The sequence below is a fragment of the Acinonyx jubatus genome, chromosome C1 (assembly GCF_027475565.1).
Source record: "Acinonyx jubatus isolate Ajub_Pintada_27869175 chromosome C1, VMU_Ajub_asm_v1.0, whole genome shotgun sequence".
Taxonomy (NCBI): Eukaryota; Metazoa; Chordata; class Mammalia; order Carnivora; family Felidae; genus Acinonyx; species Acinonyx jubatus.
Genome location: NC_069381.1, coordinates 173,043,935 through 173,062,638, shown reverse-complemented (window position 1 = coordinate 173,062,638; position 18,704 = coordinate 173,043,935). Strand labels below are relative to the sequence as shown.

Here is an 18,704-nt window from a genome sequence, read left to right as displayed (position 1 = left end):
TGTTTTATTATGATATTTTATTATGGGTGTCTGTAAGAAAAAAAGATCAACAACCACATACAAGTTTACAAAGTTAAGTTTCAACACATTCTCTGTGTTACTGTGACAACAGCAGCCTCATTTGTTTCTTGTTGTTGACTTTTACAGGATCAAGAGAGAGACACGCCAATAAATCTTTTTGACAGGAGACATGTACAGATGGTGTGCATTTATGTTTTGAAGGCAAGGCAACAACTCTGACCTAGAGTTTTTAAAGTGAAAGTACATTAGCACCATAATATGTGTCTTCAAAGCCTTCCCAAATATCAGTAATCTTGATCGTTTCAGCAATGACAAGAAAAGAGAAAAGCACCTTTAAAAGCAGTTGGTATCCAAGATTCAAATGTGGATTTTAAAATATTTCCTTAAATTCTTATGCTATACTTTTTTCTTATGCTATCACTTTTTTGGGAAGTGAATGAATGAAATTCATAAGTTTTGCCGATTTATATAATTTTTCTCGTCTTCCAGGACTTCTAGAATTCATCTGTATTTCTGACCAGGTTGAGGTAGTTGAAACAGGGAGGTCTTTCCTAATTTCATGTTTGACTATTTCAGAAAGAAAGGTTATCTTTTAATGGTAAGCCTAGTCATTGCTCTGCAAATGGGCTAGGATTCAAAGAATGTAACACAGTGTTATTTTAAGAGTGTTGAAGTTTATTTATTATAGCACCATTGAGACATTTTGAAATTGGAATTGGTAAAAAAATAGAACAAAAAGCATTTGAACTGTATTTGGTGTAACAGCAAAAAAAAAAAGTATCCTTTTTTGCCAAATTATACTTTTTCCAAAACTTTTGGAAATAAATAACTGGAATCGAGTTGGTCACTTGTACTGGTTGACAAGGTTAGAACGAGAGGAACACATATGGGTGTGAATTTTTTTGCTGGGGTTTCAGATAGAGTTTGGTTTATAAAAAGCAAACGGGGCCAATGTCCACACCAAATTCTTGATCAGGACCACCAACATCATAGGGTGCAATATCTACAATAGGTAATCTCACGGCCTTGCGTGTTCGATATTCGAAGACTGTTTTGCCCCATTCCCCAGTGTGTTTCTGTAAAAAAGAGCAAAACAATGTAAGCGATTATGACATTATAATTACTCAGACACTTTCTCTGACTGACCAAGTTAAAAAAAAATAGTTTGCTCTAAGGGAATTGCTAACTTGCCATGTTATCTTCCATGCATATGAGACCTGTTCCATTTTAAAGCTATAATCATACGAGATAATAAACCATATTGTTCATCAAAAGCCTTATAGAACTTCAAAGAAAACCCAGCAGAGAGATCGCTACAGGCCAGTGCATTCTCAGGAGGCCTGGTTCTGTCTGGTCACAGCTACCAAGTAGATGACAGGTTTACTAGAAGTGGATAGGTCTCTCATAATGGAATTTGTAATTCTAGAAGTGTTTTCTCCCTTTGGTCATAAATGGTAAAAACAAAGAATAGATTTAAAGTTAACCTTGAAAATTGAGAAGAAAGCAGAGATTTTAGATTTGAGTCCATATGAGGGCTATTATGCAGAATGTATAGTAAGCATCCAGATTATCTGATAAAGTTTATATTATGGATTTAAATTTCAATTGCTTTCATTTCAACTGATTTCACCTGGAGGTTGGGAAGATATATTTTTTTGTGTAGTATTGAACATTCCCTGCAACGAATCAGTAGATTCTATGTGACTTGCACCAAATGCTATCTTTTGTTCACCCTCATTATTTTCCTTTCTGCTTTTCAAAATAGCATGATTAAACTAAAAATGCTGAGATCATTGTGACCCTTGCTTATAAAAATGTTACTACTTACAGTGCAACCATCCTCCAGAACTGTGTATGTGAATTTGCTATTCCCTTCAGCCTTGAATTCACCTTCATTTGAACCCATCAGCCTCAGGGCTTTCTTTACATTCCCACTGGCCTGATCCATGTATGCAATGCTATTCTTGCAGTGATACGTGATGTTTTGGGAGGCCCGGCTGGAGAGAAGTCGGAGGAATGCCAGCTGGACATCGAGGACATCTTCAGGAAGGTCAGGATTGCCATAGCTAAACTGTGGAAGGTAACAAACAAAACTGCTTGAATATCTTAGTTGCAACCGTAATTCCCAAGGGATTCATGCAGTATAATATGGTCATTATAATGTAGGTTATTTGTATATTTTATGAATGAATATTTATATACAAATATTTTAAATACAAAATTTTAAATACAAATACAAATTTTAAATACAAATATTTTATATACAAATACAAATTTTATATACAAATACAAATTTTATATACAAATTTTATACACAAATATAAAATTTTATATACAAATTTTATATACATGCAAATAAAAATTGCATGTATAACATATAACGCTAGAGTAAAAAAAGGTGTTAAGAATTGAAAGAAAGGGGGTTGCATACAAGAATAAGGAATCTACTCCTGAAATCATTGTTGCACTATATGCTAATTTGGATGTAACTTTAAAAAAATAAAATTAAAATTTAAAAAAGCATAATTCAGTCTAACCTAACTTTGGGAGAGAAGTTATAAAGGTTATAAAATTAGTCACCTGAATACATAAAATCATTTGGGCTCTTGTATTTATTAACTAACTTAGCTTTGTGATAAACAAGTAGATGGAACCAGAAAAGTCAGGTAAGTAGGAATAATTTAGTTAAAAAAAATATCCTTTATTACCTGAAAACCACCATCCATGGTTTCTCCAAACCAAACATGTTTCTTCTCAGCACCAGAATCTATCCACCAGTTCTTACGTGGAACATTCACAGGACTGGCATTTATGCATGTTTCCCCAGTTTCCATATTACAGAATACTTTAATAGCATCCAACTTGCAGCCTTGGTTAGGATCAATCCAATATTCTCCTGAATAGTCACACACACACACACACACACACACACACACACAAGAATGGGAATTGGTTATGAAATCCAGTAATGAAGTTTGGGCCAGAATGATTTTGTTTGTTTACCTGGTAAGGCATGCAAAATGTTACTTGCTAATGTATTTGTATTTTGTAGTACAATATAATATAGAAACTTTTAGATTGAAATTCTTGAGGTAAAGAGTTAGCTATGATAATTAAAAAGCACTGATGTACAATATAGCGTCTTGATATTGAAAAATAATGATATAGTAAGCCAAGACATTTTGATTGGTATTTTGTATTTATTGAACTCTTTCCCTCTCTTTTAAGATGATTATCTATTTAATGTGGGTTTACTAACTAATGTAAGCTTTTGGTCTAATCTAGATCTATGCCAGTAGGTTTAACCCACTGATGGTTAGTCTCTATTTTAAGTAATTTTCAGAAATGACTCCTAACAAAGACAATGTTCCATTGCCGAGATACTTGAAAGCCTGAAATAATCTTTGTCTCTCAGAAAGAATTAACCCAATATATGCAAAACCTTACAATATTACAATATTTGATTTTATTTTATATAAGTCTCAGATTTTTCATTTCATTGTTTCTTAACATGAAAAATCTAATAATTAGATTTATTAAAAATTAATTGCATTAAATAAATACTGCAAAATTAAATTGCAGATGATGTCTGTTATCAAGCTATATAAATTTTATCCTGAAAACACTGTGATATATGTGCTTTATCATTCAAATAACTTTGGAATGATATGCAGAAACATACCAAACTATGACTTACATTAAAATTTCTACAAAACTGTCTTTAAATTTTCCTACGTTTGGAATATTTTGAAGGCATTTATGTTACAGCCAAAGTACACCTTCAGTTTCTATTTTCTTAAAATATCAAGCAGTTTCAATTCAACTAACATTCTTTAAGTACTGTTTTGGCTATAAAATTTTTTCTATTTTCAGTGAAAGTTTTCTTTTCCCCCAATTCTAATATAAGCAGCTTTCTCTGGAGTCCTGTTGCCATGAATACAAAAGACTCCCCAACATACCACTCTGGAGTTCAGGATGGCAGAACTTCAGGTCTCGGCAGTTCCGAGCCGGGTGTTTACGGGACCCATCAGGACTAATGAGGCTCTCTATCTGTCCATTGACTGATTTGAGTGAGGTCATAATCTCCTCGGTGTTGATTTTGAAATCCATTGGTTCATCTCCATAATATGGGGCAAATCCGCCAGCTTTTTCACCTCCAATACCAGCGAAGGCAACACCCCCACCAGCACCACAGCATGGACCAGGGGCACCAGGAGGTCCAGGAGGACCCGGTTGTCCTGGGTGACCTGGGGAGCCCTAGGACGGGTAAGAACAGGCATCATTGAGGTGTACTTGGTCTTTGCTGAACGAACATGTTGTTAGGCCAATAAAATGCATTAAAAACAGTCATGTTATGTCATCAAAATTATTTTAAGAAAGATTTATTTGAATTGTTTTATAATCAAATGATAACCGAATTATAATACATTCAATTTGTTACCATGAAATTTATTGTGCTCCCCTATATACGAATCAGTGGAGTTAGAGCACAAATTTTACTCAATCATGTTTCCTTCTGAATAAATGATGTAAACAACTCTAATTCTGACATGACAGAGGACTTATGACCAGAAACCTAGATTCTGCCCCGGGATTTGTCATTAACTTTGTGTCTTTGGGCTGATGACTTATTTGTGTTTCAATTACCACATGTGTTAACTTGGGGGGATAAGGGTTTCATTCCACTTATGCCAAAGATGTAGGATAGGAAGGCAGTAGGAATGACGGTACCAGTAGCAAAACAGGAGTCATGGAAGCTGTTTGAGAAGTGAGATGTACCACACGCTTGCAAATTATTATGATAATCGTGATTGTGAGATCTCTAGTGTGAAATCAACACTGGCAGAGTTCATTTGGTTACTTGGGCTTTTGCCTTTATTCTGATACAACTGCTCTCCGATCAAACTGCAAAAAGGTTTTTTCTCTTGTGGCTATCGTGTGCTGGAGAAAGTCTTAATGCGGTAGAGAATGTCTTAAAGCCATTGCTCATTTTCTAAATTAAACTGGATGCTTACATTGTGTTTAACTCACTCTCTCAGTTTTAAAGTCTCGCGAAGTGTTTCTGAAAATATGAAGATTGCAGCACATTAAATGCACATATTTGTAAGAGGTGTCTTACCTCAGATCCTCTTTCACCTCTGTTACCTCGAGGCCCCGGGGGTCCAATGGGACCTGGATGTCCACTTGTTCCATCTTTGCCAGGGGGCCCACTGGGTCCAACAGGTCCCTAAAAAATGTCATGATATCACAGTGCTAGAATATCTTTCTCCAGTGCTAACATTTTAAAAACACTGATTTTCCAATATCATTCTGTGGCACTTACTCTGGGGCCTGCGGGTCCTGGACTACCAACTGCACCTTGGTGACCAGCAGGACCCTGCAAGGAAGAGAAGGGTGGATATAAATGAAGACTTCTGAAAGATTTATGAAACTGTACACTCAAGATCAAATCAAGAAACATGGGGATCATGGTGGAATATGATTTTCTCTTTCCTTAATCTTCCCACTGTCTCATGCCAACTACTATTTCAGATAAGCCCTTGAACCCTTTCTCACCTCTCTGTTAGCATCTTCTCTTAAAGATGGGCATTTTTCTACTTTTGGTCTCTACCATTTGCCTATCTCATCAGTTAACACACACCGAAGGGGATTTTCTAACAAAATGGATGCACTTACTGGAGCACCTGGGGCTCCTGGATTACCAGGGAATCCTCGATGTCCTTTGATGCCATTAGAACCACGTTCACCTGTTTCACCTTTGTCACCACGTGGGCCTTGGGGACCCTTTACAAACACATTTCAAATTAAGGTCATAAACACACACACATGTTAGTAAAACAAAACAGAATTTATAGCAATTAAGTCTATTTGATGACATTCTATTAGCTACAGATCCCATCGACACTGCATACATGCAACAATAAAGATTGTTCTTGTAACTTTCATTTCTGGATGGATAATGGCATGAAACTCCAGTGTCTGATATATAAGTCCTTGGCCCCAAGAAACTTTTAGATCCTGAACTGCTTTCTGTATCATGAAAGGAAACTTAAAATTCTGTCCCATAGTGGCGTGTTTTGTCATCTCCTTTTCTGAACAGGCTGGAAAATAGAACACTTCTTATACCGTGGAATGAGTTAAAAAAAAAAAAAAAACAACTCACAGGAGCACCTCGGGAGCCAGCAGGACCTGGAGCCCCAGAAGGACCAGCAGGGCCCTGAAATAAAACCAAACACACAGGGAATTGTTAATTGATATAGGTTTTGTTTCCTTTAAAAGTGAATAGTTTCACAGTGATGGAAGAATAGTATGCACACTAGCATTGAAAGTTAGTGCCATTTTCTCCTTCAAAGAGCTTTCCCTATGTATATCTTTACCAAGGGCTCCAAACAGGAAATCCAAGAAAGGCTTGTTAATTCAGCCTTGCATTCACCCAGTGAATATACAATTGGTCTGATTAAAGCTGCTGTGAATTTACTAATGAATTCCTCATTGACTACTGCCAGAAACTTATCAGACACCTTTATTACCACAGTTACCTAAGGAACAACTAGGATAAAAACTAAAATGAATGATAGTAGGTCGTTTGGTTGGCAGATCTGGAGGAAAGGAGGTAAGCAAAGAAAGAGAGTCCTCATTAGAACTCACGGTTTCTCCTCTGTCACCATTCTTTCCAGCCGGACCGACGGGGCCAGGTGGGCCTGGATGACCAGGAGCACCAGGAGGACCAGGAGAGCCGTTTTCTCCACGGTCACCCTGAGGACAAATTCACAGACCCCAAATAAATATGATCAGTAGTTATTGCTTTAAGTACACGAACTTGGATTACCTGGGTTATGGGTTTATTATACCTTGCCACCAGGAGCTCCATCTCGGCCTGGCAGACCATCTGATCCTGGGTTTCCCTGATTTAAAAAAAAAACAAAAAAAGGAGAAAAGAAATCAAACTCTTTGGAACCATTCAAACTATCCAAGCCATGTATTCTCAATGGTAGCAACAGCATCCAAAGAGCATAAAAACTAGTTCCCAGCAGGGTGCTTGGGTGGCTCAGTCGGTTAAGTGGTCCACTTCGACTCAGGTCATGATCTCAAGGTCCATGAGTTCATCCCCACACTGAGCGCTGTGCTGACAGCTCAGAGCCTGGACCCTGCTTCGGATTCTGTGTCTCCCTCTCTCTCTGCCAATCCCCCGCTCACCCTCTTTCTCTCTCTGTCTCTCAAGACTGAATAAACAGTAAAAAACATTTGTTTTAAACCTGGTTCTTGCTTAGGACTGAAAAATCTTAGATATTCCAATGGCTATGACGCTTCAAAGGGTCACAATGTGTAAATAGATAAGCAGTATACCTATGTCACTAAAATTTCACAGATGAGAAGGGGAGAAGTGATTAAGGAAAAAAATGTCTAAAAGGGATCCCTAGGAAAGAGATAATAGAGAAAGCTTCAGAAGCTGATGTACCTGTGTGGCTCAGTCGGTTAAATATCTGACTTTTGATTGTAGCTCAGGTCATGATCCCATGGTTTGTGAGTTCAAGCCCTGCATCAGGCTCTGCGCTGACAAGTGCAGAGCTTGCTTGGGATTCTCTCTCTCACTTTCTCTCTCTGTCCCTCCTCACCCACATTCTCTCTCTCTCTCTCTCTCTCTTTCTCTCAAAATAAATAAATTGGTTTTAAAAAGCTTGAGAAATAGTAATTTAAGCTGATAATGGAAATCTACAATTTAAGAAGAGCCTTAATCACGGATAACACGCAGCACGTTTTCACACAGGAGGGATGCTGTAAATTGGGGTCTCCCCATCCTCAACTTGTTTCTTTATTTGGCTAGCATTCATATGCTTCTACATTAATGATCATTCATCAGGTAAATATTAATGAACATGAGCATTTAAGATTATTCTAAATTGTAATAGAAAGGTTATATTGTTATTAAGGAAAGGAGAACTCTGGAATTTGGCAATATTTACACTCTTAGACATTAAGGCACAATTCGACCCTTGCTTAAATAGATTGCCAAATACTATCTGGATAATTGGATATTTACTAAGAGTTAGCACTTACATCCCTTCCAGGTTCACCAGCTGCACCAGCCAGACCAGGAAGACCCTGGGGTCCAGGAGCACCACGTTCTCCATTGTGCCCAGGAGATCCTGGTTTCCCACTTTCACCCTGTGCACAAAGAAATCAAAGACATTTTGTTTTCTTATTTTATCTTAAGCAATCAATCAATATAATGTTATGAGATGTCCTTATTTTTCAAGGAAAAACTTTGTTTTATTAAAATTCTATTGATTTTTTTCCTAAAACTATCCCCACCATTGAGGAAAAGCCGTGGGGAAGCAAGTTTCCTGCATTTTCCACATTGCCCAGTGACTCTGGATACCAAACAGCTAAGTAATTACATGGTTATATTATTCAGAATACATCCCAATATGAGATGTATAAATAGACATAACCATTGTAAGAAAAAAATGATTAACCATCATGAAATTATAGGTTTATAACAACCATTAGAATTAGGTTATTTTGGACATTTGCTCTATCTAAAGAATATACATTTATCAGATATGTTCTTATAAATTGAATCCGCTTAAATGTTATATCTGAACTTCATTACAATATTATATGACATTTTACTTAAAGAGGTACTCAAAGTGTCAAAATGTGAGCCCTAATAATACTGAATTATATTACCCCATTTTTAAATGGGTATTTAAGATGCTAAGCACTAGGAGTGCAAAATAAATTGAGTTGATGGAAAAATGGTATTAATTAAAGGCTTTCATAGATGTATAAACTATTTCCCTCTTCAAAACTGACAGTCAGCAAATGAAAGAATGCTCACAAATCTGATAGAAGTATTTAAGATGGCAAGATATTTTCTGTGATATCAACTTATTTGTGTTTACGTTCAAGGCTGCCCTATGATGTGTGTTGTTTTTGTGTTCTGCAGCCTTTTAATAATATGAAAAGATCAAGAATTTGCTTCTATGAGAGGAAAATTTGCTCATTACATACTTATTATGGTTAAGCAATCTCCAAAGGCTACCAAAGGAAACCAGAGTCGCGTGAGAGATGGCCACACTCACCTTGACACCCTGCGGGCCTGGGCTTCCCCTGGGACCTGGTATGCCTGGTGGTCCTGCAAGACCCCTAGCTCCCGTAATCCCGGCAATGCCAAGTGGGCCTGGAGCTCCCTGTTGAGCAAATAATAAAGCCTTAGTTCTTTGTGTGACTATGTTTTCCTCTACTGAATTCGTCATTACAAAGAAAACAGTATTTTCAATCAAGAAAGCAACGAAACCACTCACCGGGGGGCCCTGGGCGCCAGGAGATCCCTTCTCACCAGGCTGGCCAGCATCACCTTTGGGTCCAGACACTCCAGGGCTTCCAGGAGCACCACTGCTACCAGGTGGACCAGGGGGCCCATCCTTGCCTGGAGTACCGCTGGGGCCTGGGGGGCCTGGGTTCCCCTACAAAGAAAATTTTGAAACTTGAGTATTTTCTAATGAAAAAGTGGATTTGTCTTCCCTCTCACATTTTATATGGGACTTAATACAGAAAAGTCACAAAGGGTAGGTTTCTCATTCTGGGCATATATGAATGTTCTTCATGGAATGAAGAAAAAATATTTTAAAAAATACTTACATTATTACCAGGAGGACCAGGAGGACCACGACCACCGGGGAAGCCAGCAGCACCCTGGGAAATGAGAATATGTTTGTGAATTTCAGAAGTTAAGGAGAATGACTAACAAACTGCTAAAAACAAATATCAAGTGTGAGAAACGTGCTAGGTTCTGCATTATAGTTTTTACACCCTCTACAGGGATCTAGTGCTTTCAATGCAGTTTTTGTACAGATTGATATTAATTCTTGCTTTTCAATAAGAATTTAGAGAATGCCAGTTTAAGAGAATCAATACTTACGGGACCACCAGGACTGCCACGTTCACCTTTGACACCCTGGGGACCAGGGGGACCCTATATGGAATAGAGGTAGACACGGTTGATCAGAATAGCACCAAAATCAAAATTTCACAGAAGCATTAGGTCTTTGAAAAACACTAACTCTACTTATAATGATAATCATTTTGCAGCGTGAACCCGTATCAAATCATTGCGTGGTACACCTTAAACTGGCACATTGCTATTTGTCAATTATATCTACATAAAACTGTGGAAAAAAGCTACAGCAGACCTACAAATGAACAAACAAACGCAAATCAACAAGACAGTAACCACGAGGTGGTTAAAGCAACTTGATTGAGGCTGTTGGAGCCAAGCTTCAAACTCCGAACTATATTCCAAGGAAGACTATAAGCTTGTCACCATGAGAATCTCCTTCAGTACGAAGTATTAGACTATCCAGGAACCTGAGGGTTTTCTATTCAAAAGCTCACTGAAGGAGAATACTCACAGCGGGCCCAGAACCTCCGGGGGGCCCTGCGACTCCAGGGGGGCCTCCTTCACCTTTCTCACCAGGAGCACCTCTTTCTCCTTTAGCACCGGGCTCACCATTCTGTCCCTGCATTCAGAAATGACAAGCACTTGTGAGCTGACACCCTTCACAATACACTTGGCCTATCATACTCTTTCTTCAGAAAATAGAATTGGAAGAGATGGTGAAATAGAATTGGAAGAGAAGGTTTTTTGAAGACATGGCAAAACAAAGCCGATCAAAATACTTCCATGATAAAAGTATCAAGAAAATGTTAAGATGTATGTTATTTGTCCTAAGGGAGAAAGTCTTTCTAAGGATTATGCTTTATAAATAAGCACCCCTAAATTCATTTGAGAAAGATAAGGTTTAGAGCGAATTTTAATTAGTATCATTTTATAATAGAATAACTTTAAAAATTTTCAGAGTGTTTTAAAATCTAGGGTATCTTGGGAGCCTCCTTGATGAGGCATAAAGGCAGGGAAGGTATTTTTATTTCCATCTTTTAAAAAGTATGAATGAAGCAAAAAACAAAAAGGGGTGGGCAAAATAACGCTATAGGGAAGGACCAGCTGAGGCTTGACTAGAATCCAGATTCAAACGTGTGTTTTCCAGCAAGAGAGTGATTCTGGGCTGTGTGACTCATATGTGTTCATACTTACAGGAGCACCAGGGAAGCCAGCAGGTCCTGGAGGCCCATGTTCACCTCTCTCACCCTGAAGTGAAAAATATTCTCATTGGTCACAGTGAAGACATCTTTCCAAAGGGACAATGCTATATCACCCTCTGTATCATCTTATCTTTCCTTCAAGCAGGAAGTATGCCAAGCTAGCTGACATGGTTTAACTTGTGAAGACTTTTCCATTTCTCAACAACATTAGGAGTGGACAACACCAAAACCTTGGATTCTTTCTGCCTCTGATTGTTCTACTATTTGCAAGAAAAATAATTTGAGAATTTTGAAGTGTAATCACAGAACTTCTAAACAATGGAAGTATTTAAAAATGTAGTAAAAGAGTTAATTGATAAATCGATTAATTAATTAAAACCATTTAGTATATATCTGTCCTGAGTTGCAAACTCTGAAGGTAGAGAATTTTAGATCTAGAAGGTGCCTCAGGCAACAATCCTGTAGGCTTGAGAAATACTTATTTACAAATGTATATTACTTGCGAGTTTTTTATATTTTTTCCAGGATTATTTCGGAGAGAAAGTGTGATTTAAAACTGTCTCTTGTGAATTTTAGATTTAAGGACTTTGGCCTTCCTTGGCATGTCGTATGATTCCTAAGAAAACGGTATCCCACTGTTGAGATTCAGGGGCCCGGGGCAGAATTGCCAAAGAAGCAAGCCCACATAGCTGCCTGCCCGTGTGGGGTTAACAAGCACACTGAAGATGTCTTTAACACTTACGGGGCCACCACGAGGACCAGCTATACCCGGAAGTCCAGGGGCACCACCTTCACCCTGAAAACAAGAGGGAAAAAATATTGCCTTGCATCCAAAAAGCCAAGGATATTTTCTTTTTGTTTATAGGAAGTATTAAGTGTTACCTTATCTCCAGGCTGGCCAGCTGGGCCAGGAGGACCAATGGGACCAGTAGGACCCTGGAGAAAATAGAAATACATTTTTAATTTTAAAGATAAAAAGCATCCTTTTTCCTGTTAATCAAACAGAGAGAATATAGACATAACATTCATCTACCGAACTAGATAGTAGGACTTTTTTTATGACTCCAATGATATGCTTCACTTGGAGTGTAAATACTGCAGACCTTAATAAATATAAGATTCTCTGGAGATGCCTCTAAAAGACTGTAAGATTCAGTGACCATTTATTGATTCATTTTTCTTTCCACTGCAGAAGATAAATGATGTGCTGTAAGATCTTACAGTAATCTCTTTTTAAAAGTAAGGTACATTGCCTTATACAACTGCTTGATAATCCAAAATGTTTAATTTAACTACTCAGAGTATAAATACACATATTAAAGTTTTCAGATTGACATTTTCAAATATTGAAGTTTTACTCATGTTACATAAATGAGACACTAGTTTTTTCTTAATTGGATGATGGTTTACCCAAGTCTATTAAAAGTGAAATTTTTATGAACTTCTTTAAGGCAACTATAGTAAATGTAACATCTATGTAATGACTTAATTATCGTGCTTATTTGCTGCAGTCTTCTACAATGTGTTTGCTAATGTGAATATAATTGATGGTAACTTTTTTTTTCATTTTGTTTGTTTTTAACCCTGATTTTGAAGTAGTTATAGATTCCTGGGAGGTTGCAAAAGAATTTACAGGAAAATCCTGTGCACTTGTCTCCCAGCATCCCTCAATGTTAACATCTTACACAATCATCATACAATATCAAAACCAAGAAACTGATGTTGGTATGATCTATAGAGCTTATTCAGGTTTCAGCAGTTTTTTTTTTAATGTTTTATTTATTTGTGTGTGAGAGAGGGACAGATCATGAGCGAGGGAGGGGCAGAGAGAGAGCGGGACACAGAATCTGAAGCAGGCTCCAGGCTCTGAGCTGTCAGCACAGAGTCTGACGCAGGGCTCGAACCCACAAGTGGTGAGATCATGACCTGAGCTGAAGTCGGACGCTCAACCGGCTGAGCCACCCAGGCGCCCCCAGGTTTCAGCAGTTTTATATGCACTCACTTGTGAGGGTGGGTGTGCCTAAGCTCTACACAACTTTATGAAGTGCAGCCTTATACGACTACCACCATAATCAAGATACTCAAACGTACCATCACTGCAAAACTCCCTCACATCACCTCTTTTAGTCACACCCATCTTCCTCTCCCCTATTCTTAACTGCTGGCAATCACTAATTATGTTATTTCATTAGTGTTACATGGATGGAATCACATAGCGTGTATCCATTTGCGGTTGGCTTTTTTTCACTCACCATGGTGTCCTTGAGGTCTGTATAAGTTGTTGCATGGATGACTAGTTCATTCCTTTTATTGCTAAGTAGTATTCCATGGTATGACTATACCACATAATTATAATTTTCATAAAATCATGAGCAGTATTGATTATCTTGGATTTTAGTGAGTCACTATGACTTTAGTTTGTAAGTAACCTTTATCACAATTTTGAGATTTTTCTATTCTCAGGTCACTATTGAACTATCAGCTAATGATAGATATAAAACAGGAATTTTAACAGTCAAGTCATTTGGGCCTTCCTAATGGCCAGAAAATGGCAAAACATGGTATAAGTTATCATGATGAGTTCTTAGAGCAAATATAGGTTGAGGAGAGGAACGATTCCTTGTCACATACGGGTAAATCTTATTTTCCCCCAGTGCGAATACTCACCCTTGGACCATCTTTCCCTGGAGCACCATCAGTACCTGAACTGCCTGGTTCACCCTGTCAAATAAAAGCCAATGTCATCCCATTAGAAGCATCCTCAATGAAAATCTGTCAAGAAGAAGAGCAACCCTTAAGGTCTGCTGTGATGTATAGTAGGTGTTCTGATTAATAGTCGCCCTGGCAATACATCTCAATTTTCATTTACTATTAAAACGGTAACATTAGTTTTCAAAAGAGGTTACTTTACAACAATGCTTCTTTCCTTCAAACTATGAAGTCTGTTTCATGACATAATTAACAGCAGATATGTCGGTACCTTGTCACCCTTGGGACCAGGGCCTCCAGGACCTCCTCTTTCTCCAGGCATCCCTTGCAGACCAGGAGTCCCAGCAGCGCCAGGTGGCCCAGGGGGACCAGCAGGCCCCTGAAATTAAGGGACAAATAGTAAACCAGAAGAAGGAGATTGAGTGCATTTTGTGAAATCTAGGTAAAATGAACGATGTAGAGTTACCTTTCCTCCTTCGGGACCAGGGGGGCCAGCTCCACCTCTCGGTCCAGCGGGCCCCAAGGCTCCAGGGGGCCCACGTTCACCGGGGGCACCGGAATCACCCTGTGGGAGGAAAATGGAATAGCTCTGTTAGAAAGCCCAATGCTAAAAACCAAACCAAACCACCCTGAATTGTATTATTCTGATGCACACTGCTTGCTTCTTACTGTATATTTTTGAACAATATGGAAATTTTTATAGTTACAAAAAGACATTTGATCAACTGAATGAGAAATGGAAACCAAAAAAGAGTCTGTGTCAACGAGGTAACTTTGATTCCTGATCTGATGAGCTTGCTCTGAAAATGTTCTTATTATTTTATTCACAAGGGCGAATATTTAATAAAGTTTTTCTACCAAAACAGTTTTCCTCTGCAGAATCAATGCACTGGAAAGATTTTTCTTTTGCAACTTCAGGCCCTTAGTTGCTTCTGTAGCATTTATTCATGTCAGAAAATTTGATTTTCCAGATGAAGCAAATCTAATATACTAGAAATGTCTTGAGTTACCCAGAATGTATTCACCAAATATTTGCAATGTTGTGCTTCTAAAAAAAAAAAGACCATTTCGCTTGATATACTAAAAATGAATCACTAATCAATTGCTCTATAACAGGCTGACGAAATTAGAAAGTAAATAGAGATATTTACCTTGCCTCCTGGAGTTCCAGGTGAACCAGCTTCACCCTTTGGACCCTAGAAGATTGGCATTATATGATTAGGCCTATATCAGAATGCATGTTACACGAATGTAAGTAAAGTACGCATTTGATTTGTTTACATTTTGTACAATTTGTTAAATCTTGAGCTATGTAGTCTTTCTTTTACTTTATGGTAAAATTGAAACTTTCCATGTGATAGCTATGATTAAGTAATTTTTGTTTGTTTTGTTAATGAATATTTAAAAGCTTAATGTTAAAACTCAGAAACCGTGGCATGAGAAAATGCAAAAGTTAATAACTGATAAATGATTATGATTTATTCTTTTGGTTTCTGAGTTTTGAGAAAAAGGCATGCAACTTACTGGTTCTCCAGGTTTTCCATTTTCTCCTGGAGGTCCACTGGTTCCTGGTAAGCCCTACAAGGGATCATATTTGTATTGTGTAATCACTTCAAACACTGCTTACAGAAAAGCTTTTCATATGTATGCTTCTGCAAGGTATTCAAAATGGTTTTAGCCATCTTTTTAAGGCTAGGATATTTGTGGCTCTCAAAATTCAATGGCAGAGATGTGACAATCATATCTTCCAAACTTATGTTTATCTCCCTCTAATTTTTCCCTGCATATAAAAATGAATTAATGAGTATGGTGAAATGGATTTAGCTATGTGAACTTAAATTATGATAAAATTAAGTATAAGCATAAAGAATTTGCATACTTAGGGGCACCTGGGTGGCTCAGTCGGTTAAGCATCTGACTTTGGCTCAGGTCATGATCTCGTGGTTTGTGAGTTTGAGCCCTGCGTCGGGCTCTGTACTGACAGCTCAGAGCCTGGAGCCTGCTTCAGATTCTGTGTCTCCTTCTCTCTCTGCCCCTCTCCCGTCACACTCTGTCTCTCTCTCTCTCTCTCAAAAATAAATAAACATTAAAAAAATATTTAAAAGAAGAATTATGCATTCTTAATTAAAAAAAATTAATTCTGGAATAGACATGGAAGTTTTGCCTATTAACATTGGCTGTCATTTTATTTCAAGGTGGAAAACAGACCCACACATCTTCAGATGTATTACAATCTAGTAGTGTCACAAAAAAATAACTCAATTAGCTCAACAAAGATGTAGCTCTCAACGGAAAGTACTGAATTGTCTGGTTAAAGCAGGAGCTGAGTGATATTTAAATAACAAGTTCTTACTTGTAATCCTTGTGGACCAGGGGGTCCTACATCTCCTTTGTCACCAGCTGGCCCCTAATGTAGAAAGATATAATGAGAAGTTCTATTACAAAATACCCTTTCATATTTAGCGGACACAGTTTTCCTTTCAACAGGCTCATTACTTAATTTAAAACTTAATGGAGGGAAGCAGGCCAGAGTCTGCTCTGCGGAACTGATGCAAAGGAGACATGTAATCTAATCTTTACTTCTAGTCCCTCAGCATTCAGCTAGCTAAGTAACCAAACTTCATAACTGCTCTGGTGAACTAGAGTGATGTAGTTAGTGTCAAAGATTATACAATTCCCGCGGTCTTTTTCCCGCCCCACTCCCACTCACTTCCTTCACCTTCTGCGAGTGAACTTACGGTAGGTCCTGGGGGGCCCTGAGGTCCAGTTTCACCATTTTTCCCAGCAGGACCCTAAAAAATCAAGCAGTTAGGGAAGAGGTCACAGAGATAATAGAACTCATAGGTTGGAGATGAATGCATCGATAGAAAGTTGGAAAAAAGTTAATGAAAGCTACATACCTGAGGGCCAGGACCTCCAGGACCACCTCGTTCTCCATTCTTGCCTGGTGCACCCTAAAGAAGTGGCCAGGTGTTAATAATTCTCAAAAAGAAATCATTCATTGTCTTGTTCCCTTTTATTTTTGATCTGCCTCTTCCACACACACATACATACATCCATAACCAAAAACAACTTTCCAGAACTTGATTGCCATAAATTTGCCACTCTTCCCCCAGAACCCCCTCCCCCCCAAAAGAAAGAAAGAAACAAAGAAAGAAAGAAAGAAAGAAAGAAAGAAAGAAAACCCCACAAAGCTCCCTGTCTCACATGGTATTTTGATTTTCATATATTCTTCTGTGCTTTGAAGTGAAGATCACATTTTGGCCATCTCCACACTCCCATATGGAAAGTAAAAGCCTTCTGTCAAATATTTATTGAAGAAATAAAGGAAGGAACTCACATCATTTCCTTTAGGACCAGGGAAACCCATGACGCCAGGCTGACCTCGGGGACCAGATGGGCCTGGAGGACCTGGTCGGCCACTTTCTCCTTGACTTCCCTAATGAGAAAAAAATTACATTAATAGAGGTTTGATAAAGATCTCATCAAAATATACAATATACATATAAAAGCTATACAATATAAATCAAGGCTAGGCCAAACTGTGCATTCCATTATTCACTGGGCTTATAAAACGAGATGTCAAAATGTACATACGGGAGGTCCTGGTTTCCCATCACTGCCTGGTCCTCCTGGGCTTCCAGGCATGCCCTAAATTGAAGAAGTCAGTCAGTCAGGTGATTTAAAAAGGATAATTAAAAAATATATATAACCATCTGTAAAATTCTGAGATTTCATGTGCAGCCTTTTATTCGCACACATTTTTCTGCCTATAAAGTGTCTCAGTCAAGTGTTCTATTTTCCGTTTTTCTTCCATCAATTCTAACCTTAAGTTATCTTAAGAGTATTTTGCTTTGTTTTGAGGCTATAAAAGTACAGTTTGCTTTGATTTGCCTTTAATCCTTTCTTTGCCTTTCTTCTTACTAAATGGCTGTGTCAATCAAATGAGTGTTTCTCTGTACCCTTATTCCTGGACCTCCAGGGACACCATCTCGGCCAGGTTCTCCAGGAGCTCCTCTGGGCCCTGCAGGGCCTGGACCACCACGCTCCCCAGCGGGGCCCTAAGAGGTGAGATAAATCAGCAAATATGTAAAAGAACTTTTATTGACCTGGACATTGACCATATTTAGGTGTTATAACTAGAACACTTCCTTTTGTCTCTTAAAGAGAGTTGGTATGCTGCTTACATGCCCTGTATAAAATCACTGTTATCTATTAGCTTGGATGATCATAGTGGGAATATTTGGAGGCAACTTTGATGCACATCACATGCCAGCAATATTCAGTGGGCATAGCGACATATTTCTGTGCATATAAAGTCAAATATCTTTGATGTTGTAAAGTCATATTTGTATAGCACTTTAGGGTTTTCAAAGAACTTTCAGGCATTTTAAATTCTCTTATTCTTGCAATCATACTGAAATAAATGATTCTCAGATAACCTCAAGAATTCTCATAGAAGTTAAGTGATTTGCTTTAGTTACAAAGCTAGGAGAACGGCTGAGCCGGGCTGCAATCATTGTTTTATATTGGGAATGTTTATTATTTTTAAACTCTAATATATTTCTTTCAGACATTTAGGTTTCAGTTAATGGGGAACTGTATGGAAGAATATAACTATTTGTAGTAGCAGCACTTACAAAATAGAAAATAAATTATCTACCTTTTCTCCTGGAAGGCCGTTCGCTCCAGCAGGTCCTCGGAACCCAGGAGCACCCTGGAAATAGTGACAGGCAAATGTTTCAGCCCAAAGCATTAAAAATTTTTCACAGTTTTTGAGTAGCGGTATCTTCCCATATTACACAATGCTTCAAAACCAGTATTTGAGATAGAGTACTCGAGAAAAATCACGGTTGTCTCACCATGAA

General features: G+C 38.1%; 1 protein-coding gene across 1 annotated transcript in view; it reads right to left on the bottom strand.

Moving 5' to 3' along the window:
• COL3A1 (collagen type III alpha 1 chain) overlaps positions 1-18,704 on the bottom strand; it is a 40,801-nt gene continuing 22,097 nt past the window's right edge. Inside the window, exons 21-51 of the mRNA XM_015077648.3 lie at positions 18,500-18,553; positions 17,799-17,897; positions 17,434-17,487; positions 17,177-17,275; positions 16,737-16,790; positions 16,575-16,628; positions 16,190-16,243; positions 15,361-15,414; positions 14,988-15,032; positions 14,303-14,401; positions 14,108-14,215; positions 13,795-13,848; positions 12,010-12,063; positions 11,870-11,923; positions 11,120-11,173; positions 10,437-10,544; positions 9,947-10,000; positions 9,667-9,720; positions 9,330-9,491; positions 9,108-9,215; positions 8,080-8,187; positions 6,873-6,926; positions 6,670-6,777; positions 6,185-6,238; positions 5,698-5,805; positions 5,345-5,398; positions 5,141-5,248; positions 3,981-4,278; positions 2,730-2,917; positions 1,850-2,092; positions 1-1,097 (exon numbers count right to left, since the gene is read on the bottom strand). Of these exons, the coding sequence (XP_014933134.1) occupies positions 951-1,097; positions 1,850-2,092; positions 2,730-2,917; positions 3,981-4,278; positions 5,141-5,248; positions 5,345-5,398; positions 5,698-5,805; positions 6,185-6,238; positions 6,670-6,777; positions 6,873-6,926; positions 8,080-8,187; positions 9,108-9,215; positions 9,330-9,491; positions 9,667-9,720; positions 9,947-10,000; positions 10,437-10,544; positions 11,120-11,173; positions 11,870-11,923; positions 12,010-12,063; positions 13,795-13,848; positions 14,108-14,215; positions 14,303-14,401; positions 14,988-15,032; positions 15,361-15,414; positions 16,190-16,243; positions 16,575-16,628; positions 16,737-16,790; positions 17,177-17,275; positions 17,434-17,487; positions 17,799-17,897; positions 18,500-18,553 (2,946 nt within the window). The 3' untranslated portion in view covers positions 1-950. The remainder of the gene's footprint in view (positions 1,098-1,849; positions 2,093-2,729; positions 2,918-3,980; positions 4,279-5,140; positions 5,249-5,344; positions 5,399-5,697; positions 5,806-6,184; positions 6,239-6,669; positions 6,778-6,872; positions 6,927-8,079; positions 8,188-9,107; positions 9,216-9,329; positions 9,492-9,666; positions 9,721-9,946; positions 10,001-10,436; positions 10,545-11,119; positions 11,174-11,869; positions 11,924-12,009; positions 12,064-13,794; positions 13,849-14,107; positions 14,216-14,302; positions 14,402-14,987; positions 15,033-15,360; positions 15,415-16,189; positions 16,244-16,574; positions 16,629-16,736; positions 16,791-17,176; positions 17,276-17,433; positions 17,488-17,798; positions 17,898-18,499; positions 18,554-18,704) is intronic.